Here is a 22,543-nt window from a genome sequence, read left to right on the forward strand (position 1 = left end):
GGCCCCCGTCACCCGTGGACGTGGGAATTCAAATTTCTGGCTTCTAGCGTGGATGGCGAGCACAAGCTACCTCCCTCGGGTCAGTTTCATCCATGGTCAATTCATTTGTGTGTGTTTGGCTCCCCTGGTTTCCACGGAAGAAGTCCAAATCGAGTTAGGGTTGCCATTAGGAAAATCCGCGTGCTGTGTGAACGGCATTGGCCGAGGAGGCTCTCCACGGAGCGCAGCTCACCTTCCCACTCTGGCCCCACTGCCTCCCGCGGCGTTCTGGGCTGGGTACTAGCCACTCCGTCAGCGTGAGCCCGGGAGGCTCCCTGGGATCCGAGGTCCACAGGGGATGGACCCCAGAGGGTGCAAAAGGGCTGAGCTGCCGCCTCCTGGTCAAGGAGCTGGAGCCTCAGGTGCGAAGTAGGTGACGGGCTCTTTATTGGGAAAGACCTGGATGTGGCTTCTGCCCTGTGAGCGTTTTGGTCCTCTGGGCGATTTGTCCTGCTGCTGGGGCGGCCACAGCCAGAGCCCAGGTGCCCTCTCCAGGTGTCCGCCTGGCCTGGGACGGCTCCATCCCTCCCCAGGCTCCAGCTTGGCTTTGAGTTTGGGATCAGTGGGTGGGCTGGGCTGAGTCCTCCAGGCAGCAGGTGCGCGGTCCCTGGCTGGAGCGTGTGCTGGACGGATATGGTACACGGGGAGAGAGGAGCACAGCTTCTGGGCTCCTGTGGGTGATCAGGCCAGTGAGGGCAGAGAGAGGGACCTCGTGTCGGGACCCAGCGCGCAGTGGGGCTCTGGCCACAGGCCAGCGTCCACCGTGGTCTCCAAGCTGCGTCCAGCAGCCCCCCCTGCGTGACTCGATGCCATCTTGGTCCCTCTACTCTGTAAGCGGGGCGCCCCGTGGGGAGGCGAGTGGGGCCCACGGCACCCCTGCTGGTGGCTCGCGACACCTTCCCTGAGGGCTCTGCGGCTGGCAGTTCCCTTTCAGGGGAGAGTGCGAGACAGAGGGGAGGGCGAGCGGCAGCTGGTCTTCCAGATCCTAAGAGTCCTAAAGCTTGGCTCTGCCTGTGTCTCTCCCAGTGCCCGGCAGGGACTTGCAGGTAGTAGGACAATGAGGTGGGTGAATGGGAGAGGGGATAAAAGGGGGTGCAGTGCATAAACTGGGAACCCCTGCTATAGGCAGATGGCAGAGTCTTCCCCACCGCCGGTGGCCTTCCCCTCAAAATAAGAGCAGTGGCATCAGCCACTAAAGAGATGGGGGCAACAGCTCCAGAAAAGAAAACCCCAGACCTCTCTGCTTTTAGGAGGAACGAGGCTGTCCGCTTATCCCTGGAAAGCTGAAGGGCACGTGAGCCAGGAATCGGCGTCGCGCCGTCATAGCGTCCATCCTTCTATCTGTCCGTTTGTCCGTGCCGCCACCACGCTACGTGCTGGGATTGAAAGGGTGGACCCGCCGCGGATTCGGCCTTCGAGGGGATGAGATGCACGTGGGGGGTCAGGTCTGTGCTCTTTCCTAGAAGGGAGGGTGTTTCAGTGGGGTGGACTGTGTGTGTGCTGGGAAGCGGGGGCTTCCGGTTCCCAGACAATTGGGAGACAGAGCGGTGTGCCCGGGGCTCCGGGAGGGGTGCTCCTGGAACAACCTGGGGGGCGGGAAGGAAGCAGGATGGCAAGGCGGCCAAGCCCGGGGGTGCCGAGCTGGGGCCTTCGTGGCGGTTTGCCTTGAGGCACAGGGACTGGCTGTGCCCCTCCTGCCGGCGTCACCCCAGGCAAGCAGCTCCCGAAGAGGGGCCGGGCCGGGGGCAGCTGGGGAACGGAGGGGAGGGGCCCGAGGGGCGTCTGGGCTTCGCGCTCCAGCCTCCACTCCAAGGCAGGGGGTCTTATCCAGGGGCCCGGCCGCTTGACCTGAAATTCAGATAAACCTTGTTCCCGTGGGGACGTGTTGGCGCGGGCGTGATGTGTTTATTAAATCCTGCGCAGCGTGGGGCGGGCTTGGTAAGGGGTCCGTGCTTTTCACCCGACCTGCCAAGGGGTCTGTGATTAAAGAAGGAGCTCCTGGGGGAGCTCCGCGCCGGGGCCCTGCGGCTGGCTTTGCCCTCCTGGGGGTGCAGCTACGGGAGCGAGCCCACCGCAGCTGTCACACAGGCTTGTCGCTTCGGGCGCGCGTTCTGAGTCAGGATGCCCCGGGGGCCGCGGGGCTGTGGCAGCCCAGGTGGAGCTCCCAGGCCTTCCCAGGGAGCCGGCCTGGCCCCGGAGCCCCCACCCAGGTAGAGCTCCCAGGCCTTCCCAGGGAGCCCGCCTGGCCCAGGAGCCCCCACCCAGGTAGAGCACCCAGGCCTTCCCAGGGAGCCCGCCTGGCCCCGGAGCCCCCACCCAGGTAGAGCACCCAGGCCTTCCCAGGGAGCCCGCCTGGCCCCGGAGCCCCCACCCAGGTAGAGCACCCAGGCCTTCCCAGGGAGCCCGCCTGGCCCCAGAGCCCCCACCCAGGTAGAGCTCCCAGGCCTTTCCAGGGAGCCCGCCTGGCCCCGGAGCCCCCACCCAGGTAGAGCACCCAGGCCTTCCCAGGGAGCCCGCCTGGCCCCGGAGCCCCCACCCAGGTAGAGCACCCAGGCCTTCCCAGGGAGCCCGCCTGGCCCCGGAGCCCCCACCCAGGTAGAGCACCCAGGCCTTCCCAGGGAGCCGGCCTGGCCCCAGAGCCCCCACCCAGGTAGAGCTCCCAGGCCTTCCCAGGGAGCCGGCCTGGCCCCAGAGCCCCCACCCAGGTAGAGCACCCAGGCCTTCCCAGGGAGCCCGCCTGGCCCGGGAGCCCCCACCCAGGTAGAGCACCCAGGCCTTCCCAGGGAGCCCGCCTGGCCCCGGAGCCCCCACCCAGGTAGAGCACCCAGGCCTTCCCAGGGAGCCCGCCTGGCCCGGGAGCCCCCACCCAGGTAGAGCTCCCAGGCCTTCCCAGGGAGCCCACCTGGCCCGGGAGCCCCCACCGAGGTAGAGCTCCCAGGCCTTCCCAGGGAGCCCGCCTGGCCCCGGAGCCCCCACCCAGGTAGAGCTCCCAGGCCTTCCCAGGGAGCCGGCCTGGCCCCGGAGCCCCCACCCAGGTAGAGCACCCAGGCCTTCCCAGGGAGCCGGCCTGGCCCCAGAGCCCCCACCCAGGTAGAGCTCCCAGGCCTTCCCAGGGAGCCGGCCTGGCCCCAGAGCCCCCACCCAGGTAGAGCTCCCAGGCCTTCCCAGGGAGCCCGCCTGGCCCGGGAGCCCCCACCCAGGTAGAGCACCCAGGCCTTCCCAGGGAGCCCGCCTGGCCCCGGAGCCCCCACCGCTCCCGCCGCCGCCTCTTTGTGTTAGGTGCCTTGCCCTCGCCAGGCCTGTCTTCTCATCCCAGCCCTGCCCGTTTCACAGCCAGCCTGGCTTCAGCCCAGTTCGTGCTCCCCACACCCCCGTTGTTTAGGGACGCTCTTTCTCCCCATTTTGAGGTGGAGAAAAACAAAATGCGGAGCGTAAGCGGCTTCCGCAGGTCCCCGAGCTTCCAGCAGCCGGGACTGGAGGGCTTTCCCCGGCCCGGGCTCTAAGCTGGCGGGCGGCTTTACCCCCTGTGCTCCCGGGCCAGCCGCGACGCCCCCGGCCCCTCGCGGAGCCCTCGAGCCCGCTGGTGGCCCTCTCTCCTGGCCACCCCCAGGAAAGACCCCCCTCTTGTTCTTGCTCACGTCCTCCCTGCTGTGTTTCTTACTCACCCTCGGTTCTGTTTTCTCTCCCTTGAGACACAAAGGGATCCTATCACCACTTTGAAACCCAGCCCCCCGAGCCCTGGGCCCACCCATCCTTAGACCCAGAGGGCCGGGTGAACACCCTATCAAAGCTGGAGGACAGGAGGGTTGGGGGCCTAAGAGACCAGTTAGCTGAGCCCCTTCATTTTGGAGGAAGAAGCAGAAGAACAGAGAGGTGGTGTTATTTGCCCAATGTTGCACAGCAGTTTAGTGGTGGAACTGAGGAAAGAACCCAGTCCTCTTGAATCTCAACTGAGAGAAGCCATGGAAAGGATTTCGTTTTGTTTTTGACTAATTTTCAGTAATAGAATATTTGATTAAAAGCATGAAAGAAAGTGCAGCCTGCCCAGGAATGGCGCCGCGCACATGAAGAGCTGACATAGCAAGATGATGCAACAAAAAGAAACACAGATTCCCTTTGCCACTGACAACAACAGAAGCAGACAAAGAAGAACAAGCAGCAAAATAGACACAGAGAACAGACAACTGGGGTGGGGGGACGGGAGAAAAATAAATTTTTTAAAAAATGTATGCATATGTTGAGCTAACATTATTAATAACTTTATGCTAGAAAATGCTTATATTTGTTAAATTGATGTTGAGTGAATTGTTGAATTAACACCACAGTTACCTTGGGTGGCTACCATTATCATGCCCTTTTTACAGATGAGGAAACTGAGGAACTGAGAAGATCCGTACTTCAGCCAAGGTCATTCTGGTAGGAAAGGTAGAGCTAGGATTCAAACCCAGTCTGGCTCCAGAGTCATCCTGGTCCCAGACCCTGAACACTGTGCCAGAAGGCCCCTTTAATGAATTGGGAAAAGAGTCACAAAAGTTGATACAGTGTTTTTTTGTTGTTCTAAAGATATATATATATATATATATGTCTATGTGGGAAAGACCACTAAGGGGTGTGGAGTTTTTCTTTGTAATGAAATAATTCAAAAATTTTTTGCGGTGACGAATGCACAACATTGTGATTATACTAAAAGCCATTGATAATACATTTTGGAGAGATCGTATGGTATGTGAATATATCTCAATAAAACCGCTTAATTAATAATTGTGCAAGAATAGCCAGAAATAGCAGCTGTGTACAGCAGAGGAAGCATAGAGACTGAAGGCTGAAGAATTTTCTTTTTAGTGTACTTGCTTTTTGTTTATTATTACTGAAATGAAAATGCTCTAATGATCATTAAGGTGATAAATGCACAACTGTGACTATATCAAATACCATTGTAAACTTTGATGAATTGTGTGCTTTATATTAATATGTATCAATAAAATTGACTTGTTAAAAGAAAAGATATATGCCTAGAAAACAGATTGACCATATAAGTACCAAAACATTGATAGTGATGACTTCCAAGTAGTGGGATTTTGGTTGATCCTTATTTTCTCTGTGCTTTTATGCACGATCAAGTTATATATAGTGAACGTTATTTTCCTCATAAGATAATTGTATAAAAAATCCTGAGGGAGTGGATGTGGCTCAAGAGGTTGAGCACCCACCTCCCACCTGGGAGATCCTGGGTTCAGTTCAGTGCCTCTTGAAAAAAAAGGAAAGCAAAACAACAAGCAAACAAATGAAGAAACCAACCAGGGAAGCCAGTGTGGCTCAGTGGTTGAGCACCAGCTTCCCACAGACAAGGTCCTGGGTTCAATCCCCTGTCCCTCAAAAAATAAAAAATAAAAATAGAAATCTCTCAACTCACAGCAGTTCAGTGGGTAAGGTAGCATCTGGGGGATAATATTATAGTTCTGGTGCTGACCCTGTTTCTGGTGGGACTGGATAGCGGGCACTGAAAGAAGAGGTGACCAGTCAGACACAGGTGGGCTCACTTCAGTTCAGAGATGTGGACCTGCCGACCCTGGGAGGGCCTGGGGAGTCACCCCCGTTTTGTGGAGGACCCACGTCTCTCTGCACACCCCAGGCCAGGGCTCCTTCCTCTGTGCTTGGCATTCCGGGGGACAGTGGCATTTAGGGGTGATAGACCAGGCAGGCAGGTGGCGTTTCAGGGCTGGAGCCCGGAGCCCCAGGACAGAAGGGAAGGCAGGCTGAGCATTTGGGGGTGTCTCTCGGAGGCTTGGGGGTGGGGAGGAGAAGGGCACCGCGGGAGGTGTCGGGGGACCCGCGCCCTTCTAGTCCCAGCTGGGGAGAAGGTCCAGCAGAGCAGCTCTGTGCTCCCCGCGGGCCGGGAGGCAGGAGGGGGTGGGAGCGGCCTGCAGCTTCCCCTCCGGCCGCGCTTGTGGAGGAAGACGACGCGCCACGCGTCTGCTTCCAGCTCTCCACGTGATTGCACCCTGTGAGATCCTTAAAGCCCTTCTGTTTGTTTCTTTGAGCAGAGACCACCTGGGAGCGTCCCAGCAGTTCTTCTGGGATTCCAGCCAGCCCCGGCCTTCAGAGGAGCCCGCTGCCTCCAACAGGTACCGTCCGCCCGGCGCTTTGGGCCTGAGCCCTGGGAGGGCTCGGGAGTCCCCCAGTCCCACCGCCCGGGGCGGGAGGCGTCTCCCTGGCGGTGCTGGCAGGAGCACGGTGGCCTCCCCCGTTCCATCCCAGGCGCGAGGGAGAGGAGAAAGCTGGGTACGGTGAAGCCTCGGGCTCTTACCTGCGTACCTGTCGGGGACCTAAGGAGAGGGCAGGATTGCTCCCCGCAGCTCCCCAAGGCGTCATGGAGGAGCAGGTAAAGGGAGGCAGATTTCACTTCCAGGCAGAGCTCCCTGGAAAGGAACCGGGGTACTTTTTGAAGCGCTTTGTTTTCTCTGTGCAGAGGTGATCAAATGGAGATGGTTGAGATGGGCATCTCTTTAGAGATGGGAGGTATGCTCAGAGATTCTAGGAGTGAGGTGGTAGAACCGGCCAGTAGGGAGGACAGCTGCTCACTCCTTGTGGTGTAGGCCTTGTTTGAAAGGGCACCTCCTCCAGGAAGCCCTCCCCAGTCACTCCAGTTAAACACCCCCCCGCCCCCCCCCCGTCACTCTGGATGGCCATGGTGTGCCGTTTCACTGACCTCGGAGTACTTCTCGCTCACGGCCGTTTCTCGTTCGCTTTCACCTCTCCTCCACCCTAGACCGTAAGCCCCGTGAGAGAGGGCGCTTTGTCCCTCTTACTCTTTGTGGAATCCTCAGTCCCAAAGCAGAACCTGGCACGCATGTCGGGGGATTCGTGTATCTTTATGCCAGTGGATGGCGTGGGAAGCCACTCTCTTGGCTTTCACCTCTAGGAGTCAACCTGGAGGCAAAGCACGGATGACACAGTTGTGCTTGCACCCTGGAATTTGAAGGGTTTACCGCTTTGAAAACAGGGTGGAAGGCTGTGGCAGGAGGGAGGAGGGGCAGGTCGGCGGGAAAGGGCAGAAGCAGCAGTGAGAGCCTCGGCTTCCATGGTGTTGAGAGCCTGCGGAAAGCTGCTGCAGCCAGAGTAGGCAGAGGTTCAGATGTTTTACCTAATGCAACAAAGGTCATCGAAGGAAGGATTACAAATAATACTAACCGGGAAGCGGCTGTGGCTCAGTCAGGTGGGCTCCTGTCTACCGTGTGGGAGGCCCTGGGTTCGCGTCCTGGGGCCTCCTTGTGAAGGCAAAGCTGGCCTGTGGGCCACGGAGAGCTGACCGCCCGTGCACCGTGGAGAGCTGGTGCAGCAAGATGACGCAACAAAGGGAGACAAGCAGACACAGAAAAACACACAGCGAATAGACACAAAGAAGAGACAGCAAAAGAAAAGGAACAAGCCACAAGGGGGGAATGAATGAATAATCTTTAAATAATAATAATAATAGGATTCTCAAATATGGGGTCGGGAGAAGGGAGGCAGGATGCAGTGGGTGGGATCCTGGCATGGGTCCTAACATGTGAACACGAGTAAACTAAGAAACAAAGTGTAATGGAAGCACAGTATTGAGGGATATAGAAGTCGCCCCCAGAAACCCTCACCATTGGAAACGGCAGACAGAGGGGAGCCTGGAGAATCAAACAAGGCACAGGAGAGGCGATAGGATGATTGCTTTCCTTTGAAAATTCTTCTAGACTTTAAAAAAAAAAATTGTACATGTATTCCATAAAGTCACTACAACAGAAAAGAATTAAAAAGAAAATTAAGGAAGCCCATGTTGGGGAGGGAAATGGGGAGTTGAGTCCAGTTTCCTAGGAAGATAGCTAGGCCTCCTTTTCAGGGCGAGTCCCAGAGCTGGGCCCGCTGGGCCTGCCCGGCCACCCCCGGGCAGGCGTTTCCAGCAGAGCCTTCTCTCTCGCTGCCGCTCTTGTTTTCTTCTGAACGATGGGAATAGCCTGCAGGAATCGGTGAGGTGCAGCCCTCTTCCCTGGCTGTCTTTTCCAGCCGAAGGAGTCCATGGCACAGGCCAGCGACGCTGGAGGAGGAGAGGAAGGTAGGGGTGGGTTGGGGTCCCACTGCTGCGCTGACGGAGCGCGCCGGGGGGCACAGGACTCGGCCACAAACGGGGACTTCCCTTGGAACCCCGGGAGCCCTCTCTCCAAAGGCCAGCACTCCTACCCGCTGGACATAGGGGCCGGCCCCCAGAAAGAGGGCCGCAGGAGCAGGCTCGGGCACCCTCGCCGGAGGCCGCGGCTTGCCAAACTCCTGCCTTCGCCCGGCGAGCGCACTGGGAGCCGCCTCTGCCCGGCGTCGAGCTGGGTGCTGGGGGGCTGAGAAAGGCGGGGAGGAGGGAAGGAGGGTAGGCGCCGGGGTGGCCACGGCAGTAGGCCAGGCGTGTGGACTCTTGCCCTCCGCTGCCCCCACCCCCGAGGGTCCTCAGGACTGTCTCCCAAGGTGGATTCCATGCAATCTTAGATCCTCCGGGTACTCTGCCAAAAAAGGGTTTTGGGATCAGATTCAGGTGGGAAGCCCTGCCTGCTCTTCCCCTTTGGAGCGTCAGCATTCACGCCGGCATTCCCGGGGCCTGAAATGAAGGAACCTTTTTAACTTCACGCCTCCCCAAATTCTCCAGCCCTTTCGTTGGTTTGCAACATACATACGTACCTGTTAAGTTTCTGTGCTTCATCTCACACCCCCAGTGACGTTTGACAATGTCTGGAGACATTCTTTTGCAGTCACACTTGGGGGGGGGGGGAGGTCTGCACATCTAGTAAGTGGAGGTCAGGGATGCAGCCAAACCTTCCACAATGCGCAGGGCGGCCCCCCACAACCAGGAGGTCTCCAGCCCCAAACGTGAAGAGCGCTGAGGTTGCAAACTGCACTCTGGTGTGACTCCAGACACCAGTTCAGCCCTGCTCAGGGGTTACCCAACCATGGCCCATCGAAGCAAGAAGCGGCAGAAGAGTCTGAAGAACCCCCAACTCGCTGATTCTAAGACCTCCTTTTGTTTTTTCCCACAGTTTATTATCTCGGAAATCAGATTTATCCTACAATTGGTGGTGGAGCTTAGTTTAACGGGCAGCATCTGCTTACCTTTCTTAGTGGTATTTAAAACAGCAACTGGCATCTTGGGCACTGGTTTTCCCCTGCTCGGCCTCACTTTCCCCATTCATAAATGGAGGGCCTAAAGCAGGGGCTTCTTTACCTTTTTTGTTCCACAGACCCCTTACTAAGTCCACGCTATACTGTGTATTATTTCATAAACGCATCACACCTGCACCAACACGTCCCCACAAGAATAATGTTTTTCTTGAATTTCATTTCAAGCCAATGGACCCCTAGTTATGGACCCCTGGTCTAGATGAAGATTATTCATTTTGAGAGCCCATCCGGCCCCCCGTGTTTTATGATTCCTGATGTGCTCAGCCCCGGGGCTTGAAAACATGTCAGTTCCCTGTCCATCCCCTGGGATGGACGGGCAGAGGACCAAACAGTGAGGCTGTGGACGGAGCCAGGATATTCTGGACATCTGCTTTTACAGTTTTTGAAATAAACCTCGTAACCGAAGAATAAAATAACAGTCACATTGGAAGCACTGGGTTTTTTCCCAACCATTCTCTCATTCAATTTTACAAGCAGTTTTCAGATGATTGGATTTTATTATGGGGAAAGGAGCCAGCTCAATGAGGACACGAAGCGGCTTCAAAACCGGACCGTCCTCCGTCCTCCTGGGATGGCTGGTTTCTCCGTGGTTCTCAGCTCCTTTGTTTCGCTGGTGCTTCTAAGAAAGCAGCAGTAATGGAGTTTCGAAACTTCATTAAAAAAAAAAAAGCCAGATACTTTTCTCGGCGCTGGGGATACAGCCATGAGGTGTGGGTTGTCCCATCTGTGAGGGGGGGAGTCAGACAAACAAACAAACACAAAGTATGTCATGTATTCCTTGCAAGGAGTTAGCCTAGGGAATGCGGAAGGCCTTGGTGAGTGCGTGACATTTAAGCCAAGATTTAACTACAAAGAAGAGCCAGTAGTAGGAAGACAGGGTCCAGAGGAAGAGTTCTAGACCAGGGACCAGCTGGTGCAAAGGCCCTGAGGCAGCGCTGGCCGTGGCGTGTTCGAGGAACAGAAAGCAGGCCAGCGTGGCTGGGTGGGGGCGAAGGGCGAGGCCAGAGGAGCCCAGAGCTTAAGAAGGGTGTGGGGATTTTATTCTGAGTGTGATGGTTGGGATGGGAGGTGGGCGCTAAATATACCGGAGGTGTGTGTCTTCACTAGAAGCCGCCCCCTTGAAGCTGCCGGGAAGCACTTGGCTCCCTTACGACAGCTCTTGGCAAGCGGTGGGGGGGGCGTCACCTGCAGGGTGGGGGCGGTGTGGAAAATGCAACTCTGTTTAGTGACCGCAGGCGTCCCACCTGGTCACTCCCAAAGAGGAACATGGAAAAACAGGTCAGGAAGAATATTCGGGGGTAGGAGGTGGGGAACCACTAGCTCACTTGGCCAGACCGCGCAGAGGCAGAGGGGCTCTCGCCGCTTGGCTTCCGTCGGCGCTGCGTGAGCTTCGGAGCGGGTCTGCAGGGCTGCCGGCGGGCAGGGCCCGGGCCGCCTCCTTAGCGCGGGTGGGTGGGGTGGCGGTAAGCCCCGCCGGCCAGTCACCAGCTGCGGGGAGAGACGGGGAGACAGGCCCAGTGGCCCCCACAAGTTCCAGTCCACTCTTGGAGCCTCGGTGCCCCCACGGGCCAGCGCGGGGCCGAGAACTTTATGTCGCTTCCTTCGGTATCAGCAGACGTAGGGGAGCTGGGCTGATTCAGTTGCTTTCCTAGGGGATGGTGAATGCCAGGCTTTCTGGGTGAGGCGTCCGTAAGTAAGGCGCAGTTTAAACCAGAAACAGACCCTACGGCCCTATTTGGTAATTGCTGCTGATATGAAAAGTCCTCTTTGGGCTGGTTGACGCTGCCATGTGGAAGTCCTGATTTATATAGAGAGAAATAGTAACAGGCAGAGGGACAGACAATGCAGGTGGAAAATGAGGTTCTGGGAATTCCACCTGTGGGTCTTCGGGCAGAACAAAGGACTAGTACAGAGCAGTATAATCCAGTAGAACCTTCTGCAGTCACGGAAACGATTTATATCGTCGCCAGCCGATGTGGTAGCCATAGCCACGGGTGGCTGATGGGCCTCAGGAACTGAATTTTTAATTTAATTTTTTAAATTAACTTTATTTTGGAGTAACTTTAGATTTACAAAAGGTTGCCAAGATAGTCCAGAGAGACTCAGTTTCCCCAGCATTACTCTCTTTCATGATCATGTAAGAAATGAACATTGTGTATCACAGTTCACTGAACTCTAGACATCATTCAGGTTTCACTATTTTTCAGTTAACATCCTTTTTTCTGTTCTAGGAGCTGGTCCTGGAGAGCACATTGCATTTAGATGATTTACACTTAATTAATTTAAATTTAAGCCTTCGCCCATGGCATTGGGTTCCTGTGTGAGACTGTATAGGTTTAGAGAGGGAATTCCCTTCTGAGATGCGAAGCTTGGGATATGCGTTGAGGTTGTATTTGCCTTTTTCTTAAGGAGGGCGGAAATGTATCTTTCACTGCAGGAAACCTGGGTTCAGGTTCTGGGTTTGCCCAGCCTTGGGGCATGAGCCGGCTGGGAGAGCATCAGGAGAACATTGTTAGGTGAACAGCCTGTGCCTCCAGCAGCCCCAAGAAAGAGGAGGGCTGGGGATCCCAGATCAAAGGGGAGGGAGTGAACTCACTGCAGAGGGCTGCAGAGCAGGGAGGACCCGCCTTCGAGCCTGGGGAGCCAGCCAGGAGAGCCCGCAGACAGAGCTGAGCTTGCCCCCCTGGAAAAGGGGCATGTGGACCCCAGGGCCTCACGGTCACCATCTCCTCCAGACCAGGAACCTTTGACCAGCTGCCCCCTCCCATGCAAGGAGCAACCACCCTCCTGTTGACCTTGCAAGTCCCTGGGCCCTCCCCAAATTAGACCTTGCCCTTGACCTCAGGGAAGGTCGTGGCATCCACTGATGGAAGGGAGCTTGCCTGTTCCTTTTAGAAATAGGGTTCTTGGCAAGGCCCGTTGAACCTTTATAACCCTGGAATAGCCACAGGCTCTCAACCATTCCCAAAGACATGGGAAAATGTGTCATGAGTTCCAATCAGTGGACTCAATGTGCCATCTTGGGGGATGCAGTTACACCTTAGATGACCCAGGGGCACACAGGACCACGTGACCGTACAGAGATGCACAGAGGCCCTTCCATGTAAAATTTCTCCCCTGAACGGACCAGGGTAGATGCCGAGTACTTGTCAGAGGCAGGAGGAAGACGATGCTAGAACAGCAACTTTCAAGCCTCGCAGGGCATAGAAGGAGGTGAGGGTGGTAGGTGGCTTCTGCTTTTGTGCTGCTGGAGAGGCCAAGCGCAAAACCAGCCCCGCTATTTGCCTGAGTTTTCCCCGACTCTGGCCGCGGCTCTCCCGCGGCCTCGGCACTGCCTCCTGCAGCGTTCTCTTCCGCGGTTGTCCTGCTTCTCCCCCAGACACGCGTGCTGCCTCTACGCTGGTTTAGGACCACTGCACCTGCTTTAGAAGTACTGCACCTGCCTTCACCTTGTTTGGGATTTACAGTGCACGTCAGCCTTATCCTGAAGGGCCCCTCTGAGAAGCCTTACTGTAAATAAACTGAAAAGCTGAACAATAGAAGCAGCTTTCCCAAACAGATTGAATCCTAAGACCCCACTCCTTGCCCTTGCTGCTCAACGCTTAGCCAGCATCCTGCAGAATTGGTGTTCGGCCTGATGTGCCTGGAGAAACGGGCCATCCTGCCGTGTTTAATATGCGATGGATGGATGGACAGGTGGACGGATGGATGGATGGATAAGTGGGAGGATTTCAGTAACGAGGACCTTGGGGCCCTCTTGTTCCTTAAAGACTTTACTGTGTTTATTCCAGAGGGAAGGGAGATTAGAACAGACCTAAAGGGGGTAAAAATGGGGTGTCCAGGGCTGATTTTCTTGCTTGGGACGGGAAGCCTATTTGTTCAGGTTCTTCAGGGAATAGGAACCTGAACCTTTTTGTATTGGGAGTCTGGCGCTGAGAAGTGGAAGCAGAGCTTCTGGAGTAGAGTTCTGAGCAGCACAAGTTATTGGTTCTCTTTTTTGTTGCTTTTGTGCATGCAAGAAACAACTCTTTCTCCCTCTCATCCACTTTCCCCTCCAGAACTCCTACCCCCTTCTATCCAGATAGCGTGGGTCTCAAGCCCCTCTCTTTGCTGACGATATGTTTATCTCCTTTGAAAAGTCTATAAAGTGTGTGTTTATGTTTGAAGTTACCAAAGTTACTAGATAGAGCGTTTCGTTCCCTTATCTTAAAAAACAGCTGAATTTGGCCTGTTAGTTTTTCTTGCACCCCTGAACTGAATTATGTTCTTTATGGTTATGAATGATCCCTAACCAATTTTACTTTATTTTGACCCTTGGAGGCGGGAGGCCTCAGAAGCGCCTGCTTTGAGCCTGGTTTGCTCTGTGGCTCAGAGCACTGGGAAGGCAATGAGGAATGCTCATGGGCCACGGGTGTTCAGAGCTCCACGGAAACCTTCCCTGCCTGTGGCTGAGAACAGTCATGTGAGATGCAGCAAGATAGAGCTGGGTGTCAGGGAGAGAGCTGCTGCGTTGAAATGGTTGAGTGGAAAATTAGTTTTTCTTCCGCAGTAATTGTTTTGACATGAGCAGCAATTAGCCAACAGCTGACAGACCAGAAGTGAAGTGAGGACAAGGGATTGGATTAGGGCAAAATACCCCTGCATTAGATGGTTCCCGGCTTCTGTTAGGATGCCAGGCTTTGAGCTGGGAGAGGCTGGAAGCAGAAGAAAGCAGTGTATTGAGTGTGTACTTTTGAGGTGCTTCAAGAGAGTAACTAGGGGTCAAAGGGGCAGACTCTGCCCTATTGGAGCTGGAAACAACCTTGGTTTATAGAGACCAGCATCATCATCAAAGTTAGTGCTGAACTCCCAGCTGAGACCTGTGCAGGTAAGAACGTCTGCATTTCATGTTCATAGCCAAACTGAACTGTGGTTTCAGTTTTGTGTTGTCTTTGTTCAATTTTAGTATCAAGTTAACATTGGCTTTTTCAAATGGCCTGGGAAACTTGCCACATGTTTCTAGGCTCTGAGGCAGATTGTACCTGGGTATCTCTTTCTACAGTTTTTTGAATGAATTTGCCCATAAAACCTTCTGGGTCTAGTGCCTTTGGGGGAAGAGGTTTGTTTTCAAAGGATGATGCTCATTTTGGTCTTTCTAGGGCCCCTTGAAATCACTTGGATAATTTGAATCTCATGCACATTTTTGTGTCTATTAGCATAGACTTGTAAGTCATATGCTCTTGAATTTTTGTAATATATCTCTGCTCTATTTGTTGTGCAGATGTTTTCTTTCTAATTCCTAATTCTGAGCTTTTGTGTTCTCTTTATCTCTCTCTCAAATTAGACTGCCTGATCTGCCTTTTTTGTTGTTGTTATTCCTATCTTCCCCCCAAACACACATACACACTGAGAGAGAGAGAGAGAGAGAGGGAGAGAAAGTGAAACAACTCTGGGTTGCTAATGTTAGTCTGTTTCCCAACTCATTAATTTCTACTGCCATATTTATATTCCTCTCTCCTGCTTTTCTTTTGTTTATTTAATTGGCCTTTATTTTTTCTTAATTTTTAAGCCGAATGTTTAGTTCATTTGTTTTTATTCCTTTGGGTTTGGTAATGAAATAATTAAGGCTGTGGGTTTTCCTCTAAGTATTTTTCAGACCTTATCCCATTTGTTTTCATATGTTTTTCCTCATTTTCTAAATATCATGTAATTGCAGTTGTAAATTCTTCTTTGACCTGAGATTAAGGGGGCATTTTCTTGAATTTCCAAGTGTTGGGAATTGGGGGAATGGAGACTCTGCTTGTTCTTTCATTATTAATATCTACTTTTATTGCTTTCTCGTCAAAGAATGTGGCCTGCATTATTTGTGCCTTTTGCAATTCATTAACAGTTTATCTGTGGCTTAAATCCGACCAACTTTTTAAAAAAAATATTCTATGGCTTCTTTGGGAAAGATATTATCTTTGGTTATAAGGTATGATATTTAATACATCTGTCTAGTTCAGTCACTCTTCTAAATTAAATCATCCAAATCCCTGAGATCCTTCCTTTGGTCTGTTCAGTCAGTTAGAGACTGAAAGTAGTACACCAAGGTTTTGACTTAGATTTCCAGGATTTGCATTCTATCCCTTTCACAGCCGTGCTACTTGATGCAGGTTCTCAAGCCTCCCGCCATCATTGTGGGTTGTATTTTCATCATTCGAATGCCTCTCCTGGCATAGTTTATTTCCATATGAGCGGATACTTCTCGTGCCTGGCCATTCTCCCTAATGCTGTTGGAACCCTCTTCAGCGTCGCACCCACGCGGCGAGCCGCCTGACGGCCGTGGTTGGACACAGCAGGGCTAGTTGTCTCCCGTTGCTTCCGCAAGCCACTGTGCTAGGAACCAGCTTCTGTACCAGTTTTCTGTTCTCTCGGTACATCTGTGCCCACCCTTTTCCCTGCGTATGGACAGACCCTGCAGATCAGGGTCTGCATGGCCAGCTGTCCAAGGCCATTGGCTGTGCTTGCAGGTAGCCCAGTATTTTGTTATTTTTTTTTCTGCAAGGGTTGGGGAAATAGAGTACACCCCCCAGCATGAAAAAGCTTCTGTGTGGAGAGGCTTTTATCACCCCCTGGTCCGTGGCTTGCCTCCAGCACTTGCCACTCCAAATTAGTAGGTGTTAGTGACTTTTCAGTATTTTCTCTTTTCCTTGCTGCCACGCTGCTGAGCTTCCTCGTGAAGAATCGTAATTTGGACATCAATGTGTACCTTTCTCCCATCTGACCTGCATTACATATAAGTGGCGGCAACTCCTCCGAGCCTGACGTGCTTTCCTGGTCTCCAGAGATGAGGCAGGCTTAAGGCTCCAGGGGACATAATTTAGGGACAGAGGCAGTAATGCTTTATCTCCATCCCTCCCTTCTTTTTTTAACACAGCACCTTGTAGATTCCAAATCCTTTTGCAATTATTCTCTCGTTCAATTCCCGTCCATCGTAAAAGTAGGTCTAGGGCCCTGGTCGGGCGATACGCCTTGTATGGTGATGGAAGGCGAGGCCCGCTTCCCTAAACCCATGGAACGGTATCCTCGAGGGAGTGGTGCCCTCTGGAGCTCCGCATCCGATCACCAGCGTGAAGCTGTGACGGCCTGCGCATGCGGTGGAGTCAGGAGCTTGGAAAGGGCGCTGGTGGGGGTCCTTAAGCCACAGAAATCGGCAGACTCTACAAATCAGGGCCCCTCCCCCTGGGGGAGCCGAGTTATCTGCACGGCCCCCGGATGGCAGCGACTGACATTAAGTCATTAGGGTAGACGTCTTCATTGTGGAAAACCGTGACTCAGAGGTGATCTGCAGGTGAACACCTGGCTGTTAATCTGTAGAACCACCTCTCGCAGCAGCCAGCTCAAGCCCCTTTCCGTTGTATCCACGTCACGCTGCTCGTGAAGCTGAGGGTGTGGAAGGCCCTTGAAGAGCAGCGGCGGGGGGATCCTAGGAAGGTGACGGGGGTGCACCTGACTCCCTGGAGATTGGGTCCTTGATCAGCACCCAGGACTGCCACCTGGGTGGCGTCTGGGGACGTGGCAGCTGGAGCCGTTGACCCTGTCTCCTATTCCACACTTTCCTTTTGCTCACGGGGTGAAGAGGAGCCCCGTGAGAGTTCCGTCCTGGGGCGCTGGGGAGGAGAGAGATGCCTTCAACCACTTCCAGCTCTGCTTGCGCCGATCAGCTCCCAAGAAACGGTCATGGCCACGCAAGACCTGCCAGAGCCAGGGAGCGTGGGGGGAAAAGGGCCACGGGCAGGCAGAGGCGGCCGCCTGTGGCCCCCCAGCCTCTGAGCCGTCTTTCTCTCCCCGCAGTGAATGGATACCACGCGTCGGGGACCCCAGTGCACCCTCCAGAGATTGCCCACATGAGTGTCCGAAAATCCGCCGGCGATTCCCAGGTAAGGGGGCGGGGTCCCGTTAGGGGCCAGAGGGCCCCCGGGGAGGTGTCATTAAAGGGGCTCTCATGCCAGTCGCGAGGCTGGTGCCAGCCCAGCTCCGCCCACGCAGAAAGCGGTTGGCGTACCTGCGCTGTTCAGGGGACTGCCGTGGGGCGAGGGTGGGGTGCCGCGGCTTGCTGGTTTTCTGCAAGTTGAGGGTGGCCTGCGGGGGGCTCACAGCGGGTGGGGCTGGGGTGAGGCTCCATCCTGCTCTCTGGACTCCTGGTCCTAGACCAGCTTCACTTGAGGAGAACGGCAGGGGCCGGGCCCCCTTCCTCCCACCCCTGCAGACCTTACCCGAAATGGGATTCAGTCAACTGTGTATCACATTTGATAAGGCAGCTTAGAGGAGGAAACACGGGATGGGGAGGCGCACAGGCCCATCAAGATTCTCGAACGCCTTTGACACTCGTCATCTCCGTCGACACGCGTGCAGACACACGAAGCGGGCGTCGGTGCCGTGCCCGTGTCCAGGATGAGGTGGCTGCAGCTCAGACCGGTTAAGTGACCCGCTCACGGGGTGGCTGAGTGGTCGGATGGGGCCTTCGTGCCACGTCCCGTGGTGTTTCCAGTTGCATCAGGCTGCGTCCAAGAGACTATGGGCTATTCTTTTTAAATCTGTCCACATGTTATCAAGAGGATGTTCTTTTGTGTGTGTGGGGGGGGAGGTTGAACCCAGGACCTCTTGCGTGGGAGGCAGGCGCTCAACCACTGAGCACATCCGCTCCCCAAGAAGATGTTCTTCAGGAAGTCCCCTAACTCCACCAGTCGTCCCAGGAATTAAAATGTCAGGCGCCAGGGATGATGATGATGACGATAAATTGCTGATGATAACAACAGCTGCGTAGGTCGTGGGTGCTGTGTGCGAGTCGCCGAAGGAGCTTCTGAGCTGTGACCGCAGCGGGCTAACAAACCTGACACTTAGCTTGAAGGCAGGCCAGAGTGTTAATTTTAGGAAGACGTAATTAAATTGGTCGTCTCGGAAGGCTGAGCGTGGAGGTCAGTTCGGTTCACTTATGATGCTGGAAGAGAATTCAGACATCAGTGTCGACCTGGACTTTGTAGGTCCAGCTTCCGTGGGCCTCCACATCCCCGGGCCCTCTTGTGAAATGCAGGTTCTGTGCCAGGAGGTCCGGAGCAGGGCCTGAGGTTCTAGGCTTCCAACAGGCGCCCAGGGGAGAGAACCCAGCACAGCGACGGGTCCCAGCCCGTACTCTGCCCTCTTCACTTCGCTGCTCGAGGCAGCCTCATGAGTCAACCCTGGTTTTATTTGTTTCCTGCCGAGGACCGAAATAACCTTCTCAACACCGCCGTTTGCAGTGAAACCGTCTTGCCACCTGCCTTTAGAGGGTTTTCTGAAGGCACCAGCCTAAATTCTGCTGTGGTTGAGCAACGACCAAAAGAGCTGGTGCCACCCTGAGTGTCATCGGGAAGAATATCAGAGACAAACATCCCCCAAATCATTCCTCCTTCCCCTTTTTTAACATTCAGAAATACTATGATTTTGTTAACTCCATCATTTTATATAAAAGCACATTGATATCACCTACTCAGAAACTAACTTGATAGCCTGTATCCTAAGCCTTTGACCCAGGAATTCCTCTTATGCTCTAAGGACGTTTACTAAGCATTATTGTAGCACTGCAAGCATTGGACCTAACCTAATCGTCTAACAGCAGGGGATGATAAAATGGGTTATGATATTGAGCATTCACCTACCCAGTGATACTGGATGGCCAGTAAAAAGCATTCTTCTGAAGAAAATTTAATGATTTGGGAAAAATGCTCACATCCTAATATTGAGTGGGAAAAGGAATGCAGACTGCATGTATGTGTCGTCATTGTCACTTGGGAGGAAGAGATTTGTATTTTGAAAATGACTGGAAGCAAAAGAAACCGAAAAATTTATGGTGGTTCAATCTGCATCTCAGTTCTGGTTCTCAATCATTCGGGGTCAATTTTGCCCTCCAGGGGACATTTGCTAATGTCATTTTTTAATGGTCTCAGCATGGGTGGGGAGGTTCTCTTGGCTCTACGGGGAAGAGACCTTTTGCAGCACAGGATTGCCCCCCATCAAGGAATTGTCTGACCTCAACATGTGAATGGTGCTGAACTTGAGAACCCTTGCTCTAAGCTATGGACCATTTTTATGTTCTTCACACTTTTCAGTGATTTTCAAATTTCCTGAAAAGAACATATTCTACTTTTATAGCAGAGAGAGTGAACATTATTTAAAAGAAAACAAAAGGGGACCTACTGGTGTTGGGGATCCAGGGAAGGCCAGACCTGGGGAGGCAGCACAATTCTTCTTGGACGAACATCTTAAAAGACTTGAAGGGTCATGAAAATAAAAGTAATAATAATAATGTAGTAATGGAGGAGGCAAACATGGATTTATGTGTTCCCCCATTTCTAGAACTGTAGGGAAGAATGTTATTCTTTTAGGCTATAAAAGGGTAATGACATTTGGATTGAAAATCTGCTGTTGTTTTTTTTTTTTGTCCTGGTTTGTGAGCCTCTTATCCAAAAAGTGCTAAAGGTAGACATACGGCGAGGGCAAGAGGATTTGATATTTATAGAGAATGCTAAGAACAGACGATCACAAGAATATATACAGCGTTCCTCAATATGCATAGCATCTACTTACGCTGCCCCAGGCTGTTGATTTTCTTATTGATAATATTGGCAATAGTAGTTGAAAATCGGTGGGTGGGTGAATGAGAACATGGACATGCACCCATTTGAGATTCAGGGCGGAGCGCGGGGAGATGGCTTGCAGAAGCCTGCTTGTGTTCTCTGCCCCCCGACCTGCCAGTTGCCCCTCTTGGAGCAAGCTCGGTAGGGCCAACTGGGAAAAATCAGAATATAGTGGGCAGGGGCGTGCCTGGTCTTCATGGAAACCGAAGACCTCTGTCACCAGCATGTTCTGACCGCCGGCCCCCTCCTCCTCTCCTCTGGGGGGGCCTGGGGAACACAGGTATGGCGAGCTGGTGCCCCCCAGTGGGGATTTTCAAGTGTGCGGCCCTGGGGCGGGCCTCACGGGTACTGGATCAATTGGACCCTACTGATGGCCGGGGAGGGTGGGGATCAAAGGCTCATCGTCTAGCCAGCCTTTGCAGCGACAAGTCCTCACCTGCCCCCATCCCTCCTGCCTGGGGCCAAGGTGGCGTGCGCCCTGGGGAGGCCCAGGGAGGGCAGGGCGGCTCTGGCAGCCGAAGCGGTGGCGACTGCCTCTCCACCACTTCATTGTTCTGGCCTCCTGGGAACGTCCCCGAAAGACCGACTTTAGACAAGGGTTTGGGAATCTGAGGGACGCACTGGAGAATGGAGGTTAAGGTGGAGAGTGAGATGAGACGCTGAGCGCTCATTTACTCAATTGGTACCCCCCATTAATTCATTATTCTGTTGAGCACCCGGTTCTTTGCCAGACATCAGACATAGACACATGTAGCCCTTGCCCTGATGGAGGGTTACAGCAGGTGGAGGGAACGGCATTAGATAAACGATTATTTAATATCAGCAGAGACAAAGGCTGGAGCAAGTATGTGCAAGGAAGGGACCTAGTCTTGGTCGTGATAAATAGTCCATTTTGGAAGTTGCTGGATTCCGTTTCCTCGTATTTTGAGGGTTTTTGCATCTGTATTCCTAAGAGATGTAGGTCTGTGAATGTTCTTTTCTTGAGATACCCATGTCTGGTTTTGGTATTAGTAATACCAGTGTCAGAATGAGTTGGGAAATGTTTTTTCCTCTCATCTTTTGAAAGAGTTGTGAAGGATTAGCGTTAATTCTTTAAATGTTGGGCAGAATTCAGCAGGGAAGTCCCCTGGGCCTGGACTTTTCTTTATGGGAGGATTTTGTTTTTTGATGACTGATTCACTCTCTCTACTTGTTCTAAACCTATTCAGATCTTCTCAAGTCAGTTTCATTAGTTTGTGTCTTTTTTAGGAGTGTTATGTCTTTAGTCTCTTTTATTTTATTTTATTTTATTTTTTTAAAGATTTATTTTATTTCTCTCCCCCCCAGTTGTCTGTTCTCTGTGTCTATTTGCTGTGTCTTCTTTGTCCGCGTCTGTTGTTGTCAGCGGCATGGGAATCTGTGTCTCTTTTTGTTGCGTCATCTTGCTATGTCAGCTCTCCGTGTGTGCGGTGCCATTCCTGGGCAGGCTGCACTTTCTTTCGTGCTGGGCGGCTCTCCTTATGGGGCGCACTCCTTGCGCATGGGGCTCCCCTACTCGGGGGACACCCCTGTGTGGCACGGCACTCCTTGCGCGCATCAGCACTGCACATGGGCCGGCTCCACACGGGGCAAGGAGGCCTGGGGTTTGAACTGCAGACCTCCCATGTGGTAGACGGACTCCCTAACCACTAGGCCAAGTCTGCTTCCCTCTTTAGGCTCTTTTAATCAGAACTGTTTCATCCATGCATGTTTTTTTCTTATCCCTCATAGTGACCTTTTTTTTTTTGTTTAAAAGAGTCCAGGTCACTTGTAGAATGACCTCCATTATTGATCTAATTGTTTTGCTATGATTAGAGTCAAGTCAAGCAGTTTTGAGAAGAATACTATAGCAGTCATGTCGAGTACTTCTCACTGTCTTGTATCAAGAGATACATACTCTCGTCAGTGACATCAGATGGTGCCTTTGCAAGGGCAGGTTTGCCCTTTGTAATTTTTAAGTACTCTGTGGGGTGATATCCTGGGACCATGTGAAGTTCCTTCTCCCTAACAATCTTTTCACCTAGTGGCTAGAATCAGTTTTCACACTGAGATTTGCAAATGGTGGTTTTTCAAATTCATTAACCATTCTTTGCTTGGCTTCCCCACCCTTTTTATTTTCCTCTTCAGGGTTAATCTCTTTAAGTTATCATTCTTTTTATACCCAAATTTGGTCCGTGGCACCCCCTTCAAGCTGGCTTCTGGGTCCATTTATTATATCTCCACTATTTGAACACTTTCTTCCCAGCAAAATACTCCAGGTTCACCTTGTATTTTTCCTGCCCACACTTGGAATTAGTCATTTCTCCAAGGAAAATAAGATATTCCACATTCACCTTGTATTTTTTCTGCCCCACTCTTGGAATTAACCATTTCCATAAAGCACCTGTCTTCCTCTTAGTGGAGAATAGTATTTCAAAACCAATTTCTACTTAGTAGATATGCTCAATATGACTGAGGTGTCACTCCTTCTGGGTCCGTTCAGTGGAGTGGAGTGCTACAGTGTGTGTGGGGTGGGAGGGGCTGTGTATGATGCACATAGACATAACGTATATGAAATTGTAATAACAGGCATTGGTTGTCGGCAGCATACGCAGAGCCTGAGACTGCCACTGAGGGCCTGTGAGCCAGCCTCATTCCACAGAGCCTCATACACGGTG

General features: G+C 53.0%; 1 protein-coding gene across 4 annotated transcripts in view; it reads left to right on the forward strand.

Moving 5' to 3' along the window:
* GAS7 (growth arrest specific 7) overlaps positions 1 to 22,543 on the forward strand; it is a 224,304-nt gene that overhangs the window by 158,621 nt on the left and 43,140 nt on the right. For all 4 annotated transcript variants that reach the window (XM_004460221.4, XM_071210318.1, XM_023589330.3 and 1 more), the window contains exons 3-4: positions 6,084 to 6,164; positions 17,047 to 17,132. In XM_004460221.4, the coding sequence (XP_004460278.1) occupies positions 6,084 to 6,164; positions 17,047 to 17,132 (167 nt within the window). The remainder of the gene's footprint in view (positions 1 to 6,083; positions 6,165 to 17,046; positions 17,133 to 22,543) is intronic.

The sequence above is a fragment of the Dasypus novemcinctus genome, chromosome 21 (genome assembly GCF_030445035.2).
Source record: "Dasypus novemcinctus isolate mDasNov1 chromosome 21, mDasNov1.1.hap2, whole genome shotgun sequence".
NCBI lineage: Eukaryota > Metazoa > Chordata > Mammalia > Cingulata > Dasypodidae > Dasypus > Dasypus novemcinctus.